At 51.7% G+C, this 17,788-nt stretch overlaps 1 protein-coding gene across 2 annotated transcripts in view; it reads right to left on the bottom strand.

Moving 5' to 3' along the window:
• Positions 1 to 17,788, bottom strand: part of VPS13B (vacuolar protein sorting 13 homolog B) — a 635,560-nt gene that overhangs the window by 3,885 nt on the left and 613,887 nt on the right. The window contains exons 57-61 of one of the 2 annotated variants that reach the window (XM_080646974.1): positions 13,821 to 13,997; positions 11,356 to 11,526; positions 4,225 to 4,401; positions 1,977 to 2,079; positions 1,252 to 1,501 (exon numbers count right to left, since the gene is read on the bottom strand). In XM_080646974.1, the coding sequence (XP_080503100.1) occupies positions 1,252 to 1,501; positions 1,977 to 2,079; positions 4,225 to 4,401; positions 11,356 to 11,526; positions 13,821 to 13,997 (878 nt within the window). Of the gene's footprint in view, positions 1 to 1,251; positions 1,502 to 1,976; positions 2,080 to 4,224; positions 4,402 to 11,355; positions 11,527 to 13,820; positions 13,998 to 17,788 lie in introns of those variants that run through there. The other variant, XR_013959339.1, reaches the window with a different exon arrangement.

The raw sequence follows: 17,788 nt of genomic DNA, 5'->3' as shown, positions 1-17,788 counted from the left end.
TCCCCCTGCCAAATCCTGGAGCCACATCACTGGTGCTTTATTGTCAACTAGATCAGAAGATTTTGGCAGATCTAATAAAGTCAGCCTGGACATCTGACCTCTGTTTATTCCCAGAAAGTCATCAACTTGAAGCAGCAATGTAGTCCTCGTGCCAAGCCCTAGCTTAAAGCTCGACTGATTCTGGTCCAAGAAACTAGAGAAATCTCAGTTGTTGTGCTTGGCCGCCTTCCACCTTCTCAGATAATTTTACCCAAGCAGCGGTGTGGGGGGACAGGCTCCCTACCAGCAGAAAAGGAAAGAAGGAATTGGGCAGGATCTGCTAGAAGCAAGTTTGCTGTCCTTCCCTGGGGCTACTGTCATTCACCCGGTTAGGACCAGCAAACTCCACATTACCCAAATGGCAAGATGAAAGCAAAGTATTTCTGAGGTCAAATGTTAGGGGGTCCTGTGGGTCAGGCATTCAGCGGGGTGGCGGGGCAGAGAGCAGCTTGCCAGTGGGTGTACCTGCTCCCTGGGATGGGTTGCAGGAAGCTGTGCCACTCTTGTCAGGGTTCGTTCCTGACCCCCCCGTATGCTCAACCTGAACATCCATTGCCATCAACTTTGTGTGGCCAGGGAGCTGCCCCAAGAGCCTAAGCAGAATACCTAGGAGGTACCCAGGGGACTTATGGGATGGGAAACTATCCTATGGGGAAGGGAACACAGCCACATAGGATACAGAGCAGTAGATGGGAGGGAGATTGGTTTATAGAATTTTGACCCCTCAAGTCTTAGGAATGGGGGAGTGAGTCAGACCTTCTGGTTTGTGAACTTGCTAAGGTCTGGCCTACTGCCCATGCCTTGTTTCACTCATGACATCCCACAATTCAGTGGTCCTTCTGTGCCAGACCTGCTGCAGCCGCCCCCAGGCCATGCACAGCAGGGCCTGTGTCAGAGTAACTGCATGGCCTTGTTGCCTTGGTCCTGTTCCTTGCACAGACCTCGTTTTGGAGTCCCGCTGTCCTGTCCTGTCCACTCCCACACCCCAGCCCATGACCACCAAGCCTTGTTCAAGTCGTCTGGTGGCTTAGCCCCAGGCCAGAATCCCTCTGGCCTGCTGCTGGGCTCTCACATGTACACCTGGGTGACGCCCCGCCCCCTTTCTCCCACACTCCCTCCTGGACTCCAGCAGCCACTGCAGAAGTAGCCGTGGGCCGCCCACATTTTGACTTCGCTGACAGCTAGCCCCGGTCCCCATTTTCTGGACTGTACCTCCACATCACAGGCTGCTCTTGGCTGCTTGAGCTGCAGGGTGAGCAGGTGGTTTTGCGTGCTGTCCTGTGTACAGTCGATCTCTGTGACGGGGAAGGCCTGCTGCTGCGTGTCCTCGCTGACACTCACCACGAACAGCACTTCTGACGTCAGCAGCAGGCACCCTTCGTGCTCCTGGCCAGAGCCCCTCACCAGAACCACATCCAGGGCCATGTGGACTTCAGGTCTGCCCAGAGACTGAAGCATTTTCCTGTTCCAAAGGAGAAAAGTAAGGCCAGGAGTCAGCTTTCAAAACAGGCAATACCCGTGCTCACTACCAGGGTTGGGATTGGATGCAACCTCCCCAAGGGTCTATTCATTTGATCTTGAAATATAACTGTCACTTTAATTCTCAAAGTGATTCTGGTCAACAAGAGCCCAGCTCCTTGTGGAGACAGATTTCCTTGGGCTCTGATGAGTTCTTTCCCTTCCCATTAGAGATGCCACCCCTAATGACAAGGCTGGTTCCCTAGGAAACCTCAGGTCCTCTCACAAGCCAGGGGCATCCTCCCGAGTGGGAGACCCAGATCTGGCTCAGGAGCCTCCCTCTGGCGCCAGGATGCCCTTGTGCTGCCTGAGATGCTGAAAACAACTGCTCCTCCTGGGCTCTTGTTAGCCTCAGATGGAGCCAGGCCCTGTGAACCCAGGGCGCATGTGCAGTCGAGCAAGCATCTAGAGGATTTTACCAGACGTATTTGACGTGGCTGTTTGGAGCCTGGGCAGCATGTAGCTCACTTGGCTGGTAGCGCTGTTTGGGAAGCTGAGAAAGTCCAGCTCCGTGTAAAATGCCTGCAGTAAGAGAAGGAAGTTTTACTAGTTGTTTTCTGGAAAACAGTCCCATGCTACAGTGATGTCATCTGCTAAGAGCTATCATAAAACGCTGCAGATCCAACATGATGTCACATCTTTGGAAGCAAGTGAACAGATAATCATTAAACACTGCAATGCTCTTAACCCTGGTGATCTTACATTAGCTACAAACTGAAATCTGAATGAGCTGCAGTCTAAGCATAGACTGCAATTAGAGGAAGCATGATGCTCCTGGGAGTAATGGGTCCTGAGCAATGGCTCGCACATCATTTACAATTTATGTGATCAAGTCAAGATTGTTAGTTGACTTTGTTGCTTAATGATATAGTACTTCTGTATCTGTGCTGTGGCTGGTTAAATAGTAAAAAACAACGGAGATGCACACAAAGGCACATGGTTTGCCTAGATACAGTCCTTCAGTGACTTAATCCAGCTCTTCAGCATGAATCCACATACATTTATGAGCGCTCCGGTTTCTTACACGACCCCCTGGTGCCAGCACCCAACCAGGGCACCCAGCAGCAGCCACGCAGGCCTCCAGAGCCAAAGATGGCACAGCCTGTGAGCTCTCAGGGCTTGTAAATGTTTATAAACGAGGCAGTCATTAGACTAAGAGTTAGTGGTTTGTAAAACCTTCAGTGCGGTAATAAAAGTTTTACAGGATGATGGAAACCAACGAGGCCATGTGAGGCTCTGTTCTGAGATGCTCTTACATAAGGGGGAGCCCCTCAGCCCTGGCAGCACACGGTGAGGGACAATGGCGTTTTTAAACCAAAGGAACTTAGATGTATACGTTGTCTTTCCCTCACAAGAAAAGGGGAGTATTGGACTTCATCCACTTAGGACTTGCAGCCGTTCCTCCTGTCAGTTTCCTTGTGAGTGAAAATGTCATTCCCAGGAAGAGAATAGAGGGAGGAGGCAGGGAGAAGGAAGAGGAGCACATGTTTGTGTCTGTGTGGTCTCTTAAAGGAGCCTCCCCCTTGGCTGCCTGAGTGTGGGCATTCATCTGCTGCTCCCTTCCTTTCAGACACTGTTTTTATGCTCTGATCTGGCTGCCTCTTGTCAGATCAGATCTCGGGAGGTGCAGGATGTCTGCAGTGAAGTGTTCCCCGCCGCCAGACTATGGCCAGATGCAGAGTGCAGAGCGCTCACCTGTCTGGCAAATGATAGAGCCCTCCTGTAGTTTGTGATACTAACGAGACAGCCCACTTCACCACCAAAATGATGACACTGATTTTTGGGTAAAAAGGTGACAATTCTGGTCACCTGTTTTTTAAAAGTCACTTCCATGTGCTTGTCAAGAATGCAGAACATAAGCATGGGATGGCGTGCTTCCTTCCCACACGGTACTCCCACGTGCACCCGCATGCATGGGAGCCCTGTGCAAGCAGAGCCACGACCCCATGGTCTCCAAGCTGTCTGCTCGGGAACAGGTTTCCACTGCAGCTCCTCCACCTTCGCCGCCATTGGCTTGGCCTGGCTGCCGCGGCAGCACCGAGTCTGGGTGAGAAAGCCATGCCAGGCGCAAAGCTCTGTGGGCAAGTGTGTGCACACATGCCTGCTCCTCTCCTCCAAGTGCACGCACATTGGAATATAAAGGTACTTTCTGCCTCGTAATCTATCTCTCCTTTCGAACTGCTCACCGGAAAAATAATAATTCTAATCATATTGTCCTCAACCGCTAGTTGGTTACTTTTCATTACAATCTACTTTAGTAAATGGATTGTTAAAAGATTCTGTGACATGCGTATTAGAACCAGAAATCAACTAGTAATTTCAGTAAATCTATGCATGTCACAAATCTTTTAACAATCCATTTAATAAAGTAGACTTTAATGAAAAGTAACCAATTAGAGGTTGAGGGCAATATGTTGAAGTACTGAAATTACTAATTGATTTCTGGCTCTATAATTTTATTACAATTTATTATTAGTCATACAGTTCTCTTCATGTAAACGAGCATAAGGAGGTAAGGAAGAGAGCGACTGTATTTAACTGCTTATAGATTTATCACTTCTCACTCCTTTGCCATGTGCGGGCTGGGGTATCTCAGGGACCCCTGGTATAACAACACAGGTTAACGGGCCGTGTCTGAGCCGGCCCGCCAGGCGTCCCCTCACTCACCGTAGCCAGTCTGCGACACGAGCTCGGCAGCTCCTCCGATGGGTTTTGTGAACACCCCCATGATTCCTTTTCCCACGCCTGAGATCACGCCCTTGGCCTTGTGTCCTGCTGAAGCCTGAGCATCGGATGTTTTCTGGAAGTTTTGCATTGGCTGATCGACTATGCCAGCAATCGCACCTGAAACACAACCAACGCCCAGTAAGGGCCGAGGCTTAGAATCTTGAAAAAGGGAAAACCTTCCATCGGGAACACAGTCTCATTGGGATTGAAAATGAAAGCCCACCCTCACTATAAAGTTCTTTACATTTATTTACCAGCCACCTACGTGCACTGAGGGCAGTTCAAGTTAGACCTTTATTGTCTCAACAGAATACAATGTTCAGACTGGGTTTGCTCCATTATAGTCAGGATCTGTGAAGGTCAGTTCAGAATTCAGTGAACATGTCAGACTATTCCCCCTTTTCCTCCCCTCACGGCCTTTCTCCAGAAAGCAGGCAACACAGTTTAGGGAAGAGCGAACCATCTCTCATGAAGAGAAAGCCTGCTTAGCCTAATAAATTTCCAGTGAATCAGGAGGATGGAAACAACTGGAAGGCCCAGTTCCTCTCCATGTTGTCCCTTTTAGTTAGAGCAATTATTAATAACTTAATATGTTAATAATAATTTAACAAGAGTAATTGTTAATAATTTCCATTACACAGTGCTGCATAATGACATTTGGGTCAACGACAGAATGCATATGTAATAGTAGTCCCGTAAGATTATAATGGGCCCTAGACGGTGTGGCTCCGTTGGTTGAGTGTTGTCCCGGGCGCCGAAAGGTTGCCAGTTCTACTCTTGGTCAGGGGCCTGCAGGAGGCAGCTGATCAATGATTCTCTCTAGTCACTGATGTTTCTATCTTTCCCTCTCCCTTCCTCTCTGAAATCAATAAAAATATATTTAAAAAGATAAAAAGTAAGTGGCCAAACCTCAGTTGAAGTGAGAGAGAAGGAACTTTTTCCAAGACTAGCAAGGGAAGAGCCTGTTGCATAAACAGGATCAGTGAACAGCTTGGTGGTTAAGGGGGAGGCAGTGACCCAAGACCCAAAAATCCTGCCTCAAGCATGGGACAGCTGTGTGACCTTGGGGAAAATTCCTTAACCTCTCAGTGGCCTGATCCAGGAAGTGAGGATAAGAACCATGCCTGAATCCTAGGACTATTTGGATTAATGATTTCATACAAGCAAAGCTCTTAGCACAGTTTCCCAGCACAGAGTAAGCACTCAGATTAGCTGCTAGGTCATAGGCAGCTTAACGATGGGGATATGTTCTGAGAACTCATCACTGGGTGATCTTGTCATTGTTCAGGTATCATAGAGTGCACTTATGAACTGGATGGTGCTACACACAGAGGCTACACAGCATAGCCTATAGCTCAGCCGTGGGCAAACTACGGCCCGCGGGCCGGATCCGGCTGTTCTATCCGGTTCTCTTGCTCTCCCCTCCGCTCCTTTACTTTGAATTTATATTAGTTCACACAAACACTCTATCCATGCTTTTGTTCCGGCCCTCCGGTCCAGTTTAAGAACCCATTGTGGCCCTCGAGTCAAAAAGTTTGCCCACCCCTGCCATAGCTCCTGGGCTGCAAGTCCGCACAGCACGTTACTGTACGAAACAACACGATGAAATCAAGCATAAGAGAAAGTGGTGAGAAGAGATGTGGTGAACCTGAGATGTATGAGGCTGCTGCTATCGTAACACGGATGCTGTTTTACAGCCAACGGTCTTTTATATAGAGCACACACTGAAATGAAAAGTACAATACAGCAGGTCCTCGAATAGTCATTTCTCTGTAATGTTGGTGAGACGCCACAGAAACTTCTTTCTATCAAGCAGCCTGTGGTGACATTTGCCGGCCACTGTGCCCCACTTCACTTTAGATTAGCTGCAAAACCTGCTCCCGCAGTGCTCTCCGCTCTGACGGCTTTCCCGGGCAGGGGGGTGGGGGGGTGGGGGTTGTTCCCTTGCTCTTACTTGGGGGGCCAATGATGCAATCTAGCAAAGGCCTCACCAGTCCGGATTTTTCCCCATAATGGAGTGGAGGGTTCCCTAACTCAGTAAGAGGTAAAAATTTCACTACAATTCTTAACAGAATTCTTTGTTTTCAACTCAAACCTGCTAGGATTAATGAAAATGCACAGTCCCGCTGGTAGAAACTTTAGTACATGTCAAATCCCATTATTCCAAATGCCACTAATTCAAGGTCCCTTGGGAAACGGGAGGTTTCCAGGTCTCAGTTAATGACCTGCTAATTTCAAGCAATATTCCATGGAACAAAATCCAGTAAAACCGAAGGCCGGTTCCTGCGGGTCAATTGTAAAGGGAACGTTCTTCAAGGATTCCATTCCTCTCAGTTTTGACAGAGCCATTTAAATTTACGTATTGACAGATTAAGCATGACCTGAGGCGACAGGTCTCTTTCCCAGCCTCCAGTGCTGCTCACCCCTTCTAAAGAAATGATGCGGGAAGGGGGAAACGGCTCGCAGCTGGCCCTGGGCTCTGGCGATGGAGGGTGGAGGGATCACTGTTTCAGTGACACCCAATCCTGGCACCGAGCTGGGAGCCCACCTCACATTTCCAGTCTGAGGAATCTGATGCTCTGCTCCCCACGATGAGGTCAGGAGTCAGAGCAGCTGGGAGTGTTAGTGGCCCGGCCACAGTGGAGGTGATGGCTGCCTTCAGCTGCGGGATAGGGCTGGCCGTCAACTCATTTCGTAGCAGACAGCTCAAAATGGTTAGCACGCAATCAGTGACCACAGCTCCTGTGATTTCATTCTCCGATCCTGACAGGTCTCTGAGTGTGGCGATTGTGTGTCGGGGGATAAATGGTGATGGAAGAATACGAGTACGAAAACGGGTAAATAATTACAAACTCATCAGTAAATTAAATTCTTGCCTGCATTTCTGGTAGAAATGTCTATTCTCAAGTGCAGATTCAAATGAGCCTATTACAACTGAGTTGGAGGTCTGGCGGTTGTTTTGATGAGCATCTCCCATTTCCCTTCAATGTGCAGGCCTAACCTGGAGTGGGGCCTTGGGGGCGTGGCTATCCACCACCCGGGCCCCAGCTCCTGTCTGCCTGATTGCAAACAGGTATCACAGTGACACTCCCCTTTGATCTTCCACTTCCTCCAGCCAGCGGCCCAAGTGAAGGCTTTGATAGATAAGCTACTTGGGCCGCTGGAGAGAGTGGAAAGCCTGAAGCCCATGACAAGGTGTTAGGTTCTCAGAGGTAGAGGAGAGGCTGTCAGACCACATGCCCTTGCCGGCACCAGACCCTGCAGGGAGGAAGCTGGCCCGTCACGCAGGCACACGAACACCTCCCTGGTCTCCAGGTGCGAGCTGGGAACAGAGAGGCTGCGAGCGATGGGCAGTGACTCCTGTGTCCGCGGCTGGGCCTGAGAAGCAGCCTCCCTGAGGGCTTCAGGGGCTCTTACTAGCAGGATCCAGCTAACCCACAACTGCTAAGTTATTTACTGTCGTATACTCACACTGCTCGAGGTTTAAGTAGTGGAAACTGAGCCCCACACTTGTCCTTGGCGTCAGGCCCGCGGGGTGGGCGGCCACCTGGAGATGGCTGTGAGGTGATGAAGTGAGGCGACGAAGGAAAAGCGCACCTTGGAGGCGTGTCCGCGGAGCCCACTGTGCTGGCCAAGGCAGAGACTGGGAGGGTCTCCTTTTCTAACCTTCAGCTGGAGAGGAGGCTTTCTTTGAAGCCAGGGAACTAGAAGGCCCTCCCGCACCTCTTCTGGGACTTGCTCCTAGTCTCAGGCCAGAAACCCTGCCCCTGAGCTATGAGATTCCTGCCTGTCTGGTTATTTTGGTGCTGTCCTTACCACACTTTGTAATTCTATTTGGGGCACTTCAAAAATAAATCGCAAAGGCAGAGGCACAGGCCGAAGCTGGGACACCCCTCCACGGCTCACCATCCCAGAGACAAACAGCGCATCAGCTGGTCCAGCTTGAGGTTAGCAAACTGAGAAGGAAGCAGCATCTTCCTGAATCCCTACCACCTGCAAACCCATCTGCTGGCACTGACGGTGGTGGCAGACGACTCGGGGCCGTTGCTTGAGTGCACAGTTCTTGGCTCGCTCGCTTGAGGGAAGTGTCCTGTCCATCTGGCGGAGGCCTGCTTTGTTGGGATTCCACGTGGCACCCCGGGAGTGGTGGTGAAGACAGGGTGTGGCTGCCGGGAAGGCAGCGATCTGCCTAAGTCAGGCAGCAGCCCAAGCAGCGTGGGCCAGAGCCAGTTTTGACGTCCTGCCAATGGTACTCACGAACGAGAAGTCACGTCTGGGAGGGAACACGGAGTGGAAGGGTGACACGGAGCCACGTCCTCTCAGCACAGATTCCAGGGAGGGCAGAAAGGGGAGCGTCTGGGGACTAGGTCTGGTATATGTGGGCGAGCCCGATGCCAGTTCTGCAGGCTACACAGCCTGTTCCAAAGCCGCTGTTTTTCCAAAACTGTGGTGGAGCTTGTCCAGGGCCTCGGCCGCATCTCTCAGTGGCATCTCTGCTGGCTGACACTTCCTTGTTGACCTCAGGCGATGTGGCTGGGCACAGCGGCCAGAGACTCCCTTTGATTTTTCAAGTGCCTCATACACTGCACAGTATCTCCGTGAGGGTGAAGCAGCACCGGGAAGGCCCACTACCCCATACACATTGGGGGATGTGCTTTCCCTACCTGGAACTTCCCATGGTCCAGCCCCCCACATCCTGACTGTTTCCAGGCGTGGAGTGCTTGGGGGAGGGTGACATGTGGAAGGGCCGGGATTTTGTCCTGGCTGGAGGTTTGACCTGGGCAAGCACTGAACCTCCTTCAGGCCTGGGGTTTGATGACCAAAGACCACACATGTGAAACCCTGAAGTGTTCTTTAAATACCGTTCTACTCACTTGGTCATTCGAGGGAGAAACTGAGGAATTAGAGATTTGATGTCACTGCTACATAACAACAGCTCTAGCTTCAATTTGGTATGCAATCGCATTTCTGGGGATGGAGTAAATGATGACAAGCCTATTCTTTCCCAGAATCCTCTCCTCTCCGTCTCTTCCTCTGGGACCAGGTGTTTGGAGCTAACACGGTTGGATACAGAGGGTTCTGTGTTGGTAGAAGGAAGGGAGCCCGTGCAGGCCCACCCTGAGATGCCCGCTGTGAACGAAATGTCTGAGGAGCACAGACAAGGGCGTGGAGCCCAGGGTGCGCTGCTGGGCGTGGAGTTCCTGGGCCTCGGGCCAGGCCAGCATCTGTAGGTGCACACACGGGGCAGGGTTTACGTTACCCCCCGAACGCCTTTTTTGGAAATTACCAGAAATGCAGAATAACCATGCGCCAACTGCAGGTCCCACAGACAAAACGATTCCCTTGCCTGGAGCAGGGTGTACAGGACAGAGAGACTGAGGTGGAGATCAAAGCTTTATGGTCAACCAGGAGCCAAGCCCCAAGGGCGACAGCGCCAAGGCAGCCATGGCTCCTCCCACAGCTGATTTCTACATCAGGCACAGCTTCCTACCGTGGGAGCGGGAGCGGCTTCTCGGGGCGAGAGCATTAGGACAGAGCTGGCCACAGGCCAGCCGGCGCAGGTCTCCCCCAGGAGCGCCTGGAGCTCCTCCGGCTCAGACGAAGGAAGGAAGCTCTCCTGCCAGAGCAGGGGCCACAGAGCCCGCAGGTCTCAGCTAAAAGAGGGCCCACAGACCCCAGACAACGACCCGAGGCCCCCATTTCCGGTGGTTACAGCAACTGAAACCCGCTGGACTAAAACTAAAGCAAGAAGGCTCCTGCCACTCTCATCCGACACTCTGAAATCCAGCAGCTCCTACAGTTCCTTCCCTGCCACGATTCATAAGGACAGGTTCTGGTGACCAAACACAGGCCCTGGGCCGGCGCACGCCTGACCCCCGTGACCTCTGATAATGGTGTGTCTAGCCCTGATTTACACCAGAGAAACCCAGGTTCAGGGAAGATAAGCACGTGTCTGAGTACAGAAGGAGCGCAGACACCGCAGCCTGGGGTCTGTGGACTCCTGAGGATGTGGCCCACCCCACACCATGCCCTTCCCACAGCAGCTGCCGCCTCCAGCCTGCTCCTCTACCCAGCAGGCCCGTCCCAGCCGCCAGCTCCCCGCTCCCACGCATTCTTCAATGACACTGCCCGCACCACTGACGTTCCGACATGAACAACTTCTAGTGACCTGGCTGCTCCTGTAACACCTCCCATGCCCTCTCCGAGCCTCAGTGGCTGCACTGCGAGTGTGTGTGTGGGGGGGTGTTTGCAAGGGCAGACTGGGGAGAGGACGAGTCCTTCAGGCCCAGCTTTGCTGACCTTTGCTCTCTCTGCACTGGGCACTTTGATCTCAGGAGATGCACCCTTCTTCAGATGCTGGGCGGGCATGCTGCCAAGCAACACAGTTTTAAATTCCTTTGCAAACAAACAGAAAATACCCTTGAAAATCCTGCGCTGCAAAAGTTCAGCTCCGAAGCTTCCTTTTTATAGATTTTTCTAAAGCAACTTATTTATCAAACGTTTATAAAATTTGGAAATATCAAGAGCAATCTTCACCTCTAACTATATCATCTGGCTGCTCAACAACTGATAATCACCCCAGTCAGGCTGATATGGCATTCTTAAAACACACAGAAGGAAAAGTGGCTTCCTCCTGGGGTTTGCATGACAGTTAGTTGCAAGTTGCTCAAGTGCTTAAAAAACAAAAGCAGGCATTGGCCCGTGGTGCTGAGGGAGCAGGCGTCTGGGTGGTGGGGGAGCAGGCATCTGGGTGGTGAGGGAGCAGGCATCTGGGTGGTGGGGGAGCAGGCATCTGGGTGGTGGGGGAGCAGGCGTCTGGGTGCTGAGGGAGCAGGTGAGCCTCTGGTCAGACAGGATGGCCTGTCACAGCCTCACCCTGGTGCTGGAACGTGGGTCCTGTTCCACAGCCTCACTGACTCAGGGCAGGAACCGGGGTGAGCGCCATATCCTCTCTGAGCCTCCGATGGTCTACAGAAAGGATGTGAACTGCCCAACCACCCCCGATCTGGGAGTCCATGTCCCCACGGCAGAGCCAGAGGGCAGGCGGGAGCACATCCCTGCACCCCTTACCGAGCAGGCTGATGCCCAGTCGGGACAGGCCCAGTCGGAGCCCCTCGCCCAGGCTCTCCGGGAGCTGTCGCCGCCACTCCTCCTGCCGGTTGTAGTGCTCCTCATCCAGGGACAGCCGGTCCATGTTTCGGGCCAGGCTCGTGGCCAGGTTGGTGATGGAGGTGAGCGTACCTGAGGGCACAAGAGCACATGGGTTGGCTCCTGGTCATGTATGGAGGACATGGGAGAACGGTGCCCCGAGGGTGAGTGATGGTGGGCAGCTGGAAGCAACAGCCTTAAAAAAATGAGTTGGATTAACACTTGCTTGTGCCGATGATGGCTCTCCTCAGACTGGTAGGATTAAGTCTGTGACCAGAAAAGTGCCTAGAATTTCACATGGAACCTGGCTCACTACCATCTGGTTGTCAAGGGTTGGCTAGAACAGTTGGTTTTAGGAGGTCAGAGTTCCATTCCTGGTCAGGGCACATGCCTGGGTTGTGGGCTTGATCCCCAGTGCGGGGCATGCAGGAGACAAGCCCATGGATGTTGATGTTTCTCTCTCATCGATGTTTCTATTTCTCTCTCCCTCTTACTTCCTCTCTCTCAAAAAAATCAATAAAAATATTAAAAAACTAACAGTTGGTTTTGAAGTCCTCACTGAGGCCCAGTTTTGAAGGTTAAAACTTGTCTGCTCGGGTTTTATTTTATTTTTTTATTAATCCACACCCAAAGATATTTTCCATTGACTTTTTATTATAAAATTTTTTTTATTGATTTCAGAGAGGGAGGGAGAGGGAGAGAGAAACAATGCTGAGAGAGAATCATTGATCGGCTGCCTCCTGCATGCCCCTTACTGGTGATCAAGCCTACAAACCAGGTATGTGCCCTGACTGGGAATCAAACCGAGACTTCCTGGTTCATAGGTCAACGCTCAACCACTGAGCCACGCAAGCCAGGCTCCACTGGTTTTTTAGGGTGAAGGGAGAGGGAGAGAGGAACATCGATGTCAGGACACACTGGTTGGCCGCCTCCTGCACGGAACTGAGCCTGCAACCACGGTACATGCTCTTGACCTGAATCGAACCCTCAGCCCTTCAGTCCAAGGGCCGATACTCTATCCACCGAGCCAAATCGGCTAAGGCTGCCTGCTCTGATTTTAAAGATTAAGGTTAGTTGCTGAATTTTAGATAGAATGCAAAGAAATGTTTCTACTTTAGGACTAAAAATTATTCCCTCCTTATTAGCTGACATTTTGAGGAAATGATTACTGTGCCGCAGAGAACTTGGGCAGCTTTGACATTCAGGATGTTCACTGAAAAATGTGAGGACGACAAAGGAAGCGAATCACGCGAGAGCCGTGATCCTGTCTGTTTTTTCCTAAGAAAGGCTATTTCAGCGTCTTACTCAAAATATTCAGCATCCTTTCTAGCAAGTCTGCATCGATCCCCATGAGCAAAACTGAAAGACATCAGTGGACACATTTCTGAAGCTAATGAATTAGCTCATCTGTTAGGATGTCAGGTTTCAAGAAGAGATGGGAGATGTCACTCTTGCAGTTGCATCTTCACCAGTAATCTGAAAACAAAGAAGATACATGCGCGCACACACAGATCCCAATAAACCACACGGGTTTGCTAAGAGGAGAGAGCAAGTGTAAAAACATGCAGTGAGCCAGATGTTAAAATTACTGGTGGACTTCAATTTAGCAGGTGTTGGTTGTCTTATTTTAAAATACAAACAACAGAACCACGAAGATCTAAGAGTCACGGGTGAGAAGTCTACCAGTGACTCATCTGTGAGCCCTGGCAGCTCTGCTCCCGGCCTCCTGGATGCCTGGGCGGGGGAGTGGCCCTGCCTTTGTCCGTAACCCAGGTGCAGTGCTGTTGACAGTAAAAGGCCTCTCTGGGGGGAAGCCCTGCGCCCCTTTCCCTGCCTCCTGCTGAGAAGAAACGGGGACTCAGATGGTTCTTGTTAGCTCCCGAGTCACTGCCAACCTGACCAAAATGTCGTCAAGCAAACGCGGAGAGCAGGGAAACACTCCCTCGTCCAGGGTCCAGCTGGGCTTCTGCGCCTGGCGGCCCGTGCAGCCACCAGGTGGCGCTGTGCGCGTGGTTTCACTCCCCATTGGCTTCCCCGTCAAAATGTATCCATAGCCTCACAAAAGTTATGACAACTGTATCTACATTAAAAAAGAAATGATGAGGCAACAGACTAGGGTTTCTATGTCTAGCAGACGTCAGAGGCTTAACATTCTGAAGTTTCTGAAAGGTTTTCACACGCTGCACAGGCATGCAGTGATCTGTTTAACACATCAGGGCTTATATATGAGCTTTGTTACAGGTCCAGCGTTTCACTGCAAGCCAACAAGCCAAACAAAGCTAGAGGCAAACCCGTCACATTGAAACTTTAACACGTTCTTTAAAAATAGAAAAATAAGTCAGGAAGGAATGAAATAAGGCATTATCACAAGGGACCAAAATAGCTACCTTTGGAAATGTGCTTTACAAAGGATGTCGTCCCACGGGAGACGCCGCTCACGAAGGCCCCGGGGCCGCGGGTCAGCCCCTCGTACGGGAGCCTGAAGAAGTCGGCGATGCCGTTGCCCACGCTCCGCACCAGACTCGCCGGGCTGCCGAGGATTTCCAGGGATCCAACCACCCAGCCTGCAGGGGACACCAAAGGGAAGGGTTCCTGAGACCTCATCACGGCACTTTCAACATTTGGGAAAAATAACACATTTTCCCTGCAATTCATTTTTCACACTAGAATTGAGAATGTAATAAGCTCTTTTGGAGCAAAATATGGGAAATAACTCATTCACTGTGAATTCAGATGTGGCAAACTTTCCTAGTTTATAAATCAAAGTGGTCCTTTGGCAGCCTCACAAACAGCTTGACATGACCTCCCTGCCGAGCCTCCGCTGCTCCTGCTAAAAGGGACCGTGTGCAGGGGGCGCAGGCCCCAGGCACGGGAGGGGCCCCGCAGGCTGCAGGTGTGCGCAGGGGCAGCAGGGGCCTTGGGATCAGAAGGTGCCTGGTCGGGGGAGGCCGGATGCTGAATGGGTGTTACAGGGATGCGGAGTCCTGACCAAGATGGAGGAGTTATTTTTAATCTTTCCCAATCCGACCAAGCCGAGTGCTTCCCTCTAGCGCGGAGCTGGAGCCAGACAAACGTCTCCCCTTCCAGCCCAGCTCCAGTTGTGTAAACCCCGGTGACAGGGACACACTGATTAGGTTAGCGAGGGGAGCGATCCCTGCCAAGGGCCCAGGGGGAGCCTGGGGTCTGGTTTCCTGTGTGAGCCGGGCTTGCCAGGAGCGGCCTCACTGCTGTGCGCCCTGCCCCGTGGGAACGTGGCTGTGGCATGGACTCTGGCAGTGGCTCATCTCCCTCCCACCCCCTGGGGTGGGGGCTTGGGGCTCTCGCCCAGAGGGTGGAGGTGCAGGCAAGGGTCAAGGGCTAAGCAGAGGAGCACTCCAAACAGGCGGCTTTCTCTGGTAACCACCGACTCCCAGCCCAGGGCTGACCATGCTCTAATGCAGCCGTGGGCAAACTACGGCCCGCGGGCCGGATCCGGCTGTTCTATCTGGTTCTCTTGCTCTCCCCTCCGCTCCTTTACTTTGAATTTATATTAGTTCACACAAACACTCCATCCATGCTTTTGTTCCGGCCCTCCGGTCCAGTTTAAGAACCCATTGTGGCCCTCGAGTCAAAAAGTTTGCCCACCCCTGCTCTAATGGGAGCCAGGGGATGGAGCTGGGGAGCCACGCCTGCCTCACCAGCCGCTTCTTAGCAGACAGGCCTGCCACAGAGATGCCCAGTCCCATCCCGGATCCCGGAGCGCTGGCAGTGCGGGTGCAAAGCCCTGTGGAGCCCTAGGGGCCCCCTGGCCCAGCTACCATAGGGAGGGACATTCTTAAAATTGGAGCCCTCTCTCCGCTCTGGAACACCAGGAAGGTAACACCAGGGTTTATGTTAACAGAGGGAATAATTTCCAGACGGTGATTATAACGGGGGGCCTATAGGTGCCAGGCATTGGGCATTTTTAATTCTCACAGGCAACTGTGCAAAAGAAGTACTATCACCTCCTTTTATGTAAGTTCAGGTCAGCTAAAGACTGAACCCCTGGGCTCAGGAGCCGTCCGAGGCCCAGGGGACAGAGAAGACTCTGACAAGGTTCATTCCCTGCCTCCACTGTCTCCCAGGCAGGCAGGCAGAAGGAGGAAAGAGACGCAGTCCCCTGTTCACCAACTCCCCAGGGGTAGACACGCAGGCTGGGTTTCAGCCCAAGTTTACCTGATTCCACCTGCACCGCCCCCCTGCCCCCCCTCTCCCGTGAGCCCAGGCTGCACCAAGTGGGCAGGGCCCATGGAGGCCAGCAATGCTCTTCCTTGGAGGACCCCCGGAGGTAGAGAAGCAGCAGACATCCTTCAGCCTGGGACAGTGGTAAGGGTGGTCCAGACACATTTTAATTCCCCTTCTCTCCAAAGACTCCACATAGAAGTAAAGGAGAAAGTAGCTACTGCCAAGCAAAACCCTGGGGCAGGGGGCAGGGTGGGCGGTAAGGACCCAGCCCCTCGCACACCAAGGGCGGCTCGGTCTCCTGGATCGGGACCACTGCCTGACGCAGGCCACGCGTGGCCCAGAGCTACTGCGCGTGCGTGTGAGCTGGACAGAAAGGGCACAAAGCACCGGCGACACTCCTTTAAGGAGTTTCCTCCAAAAGCAATCGTAGCCTCAGCTTGTTCGGGAATTTTGTTGAAAAAGGATGTCTGTCTGGTATCGAATCAAACTGAGGCTTAGGGGTAGTGGGGGCCCCCCGGAAAATATAAAGCCCACATTCTTTCCTTTAAATAGGGTTAGTTACTCCTTTCTAATTACTTTACTGTCTTTATGCAACTTGTTCACTCGTTCCACCAGGAGTGCTGGTACCGTCCCTTTAAGACTCATCCCTGGGGTTGGTCACCTCCTACCATGTTCCCACGTCCAACTTGCTCATCACTGCTTCTTCCAGATAACCTTCAGATTGTCCGTAGGTTTTCACTGACAGAATTCCCAGCACGCTCTAAAATCTGGCCCTCTGTATTAGAATTTCGTCTCAGCTTATAATGAGGTTGGGACACGGCTTAGAGGATTTTTAGGTGGATTACAGAAGATCCAAACAGAATGTTCTTGGGAAAGCTCATTAAAAAACATAAACAAAGCAAAGCGATCCTTGCTGGCGCTGGGCTGCAGGGATGTGGCTCCTTGGTGCCACAGCCGCCGTGTCTCTGCCAGACCGTTGCACAGATGGGTGCTCCCCGCACTGCAGGCCACGTGGTGCCCGGGCCCCGGGCATTTCCTCCCAGGCCTGGGTCAGCGCTCAGTAACCTACATGCCTGCTTCTCATGTTAAGAGCAAAAACTGCCTGAAAGGGTAAGTTTCTGGAATACCCGTCTATTAAATTTGAAATGTTAATAGCTTATTTCTAAATGGTTTCTTAGCAAGAGGGAAATATTTCTTCATTGTTGTGCAAGCTATCAAAACAACAGCTCCGCAGGGCCCTCCCTGGCCCTGTCATTTTCAGTTAAGTGTTTTGAGTAGCCCTATTTACTCTGTGAATTTCATGGTGGAGAAAACGCAATCTTACCAGCATGGCAACAACGTGAGTCATTTGCTGCTACAGTGATCACCTCTCGTGGGAATGCATTCACCAAGTACAATGCCACAAAGGCTCGCTTCTTGCTATTTTCAGAAAGTAAGACTTCCCTGTTCTTTATCAAACAGGGCCCACAAGGCCCACGCTGGCTGGTGTCTGTTGCCTAAATTCATGGGAACTTAAGGAGTCAGACTGTCAAAATGAAACCGCTTCTGAGTGCATTTAGGTCAGGAATGTGTGCTTTGATGCCGATGACCATAGAGCAGCAAGAATTTTCAAAACACACAATACCTGGCTATTTAGTCAGGGGCACTGACCTCTCTTCCCTTAGATTATCAAATACAAAAACGACAACAGCCAACACAATAGCCATCTGTTGTGAATGAAATCAAAATTACATCTTTTTTGTGTGTGTGAGATTGGCGAAGACTATAATATATATTTTGGTGTGCCACAGCATACATTTATGTATGCCATGAGACAAGAAAGGTTGGAGACTGCCGCCATAGAGCTTCTGAAACACTCCACTTTCAGCACTGCCCTGCCCACGGAACATTCTGTGCACATGCCCAGCTCAGGTCTGTGGGGAGGCTGAGGCACCGAGGGCCTTCTGTCATCTGTCCAGACGGGCAAGGCCGCACCGGGCAGGCAGAGTCTCTCTAGGCATCTTACGAGCAAATCAAGCCTCTGAATTTCTCTCCTACATCTCTTCATGAAAAACTGCAATGAAGAAAGCTAACGACAGCCCAGCCAGTGTGGCTCAGCCGCTGAGTTTCGACCCAGGAGCTAAGAGGTCAGAGGTTTGATTCCCGGTCAGGG

This window comes from Plecotus auritus (assembly GCF_963455305.1).
Source record: "Plecotus auritus genome assembly, chromosome: 11".
NCBI classification, from domain to species: Eukaryota; Metazoa; Chordata; class Mammalia; order Chiroptera; family Vespertilionidae; genus Plecotus; species Plecotus auritus.
This window is presented reverse-complemented; position numbering and strand designations above follow the sequence as displayed.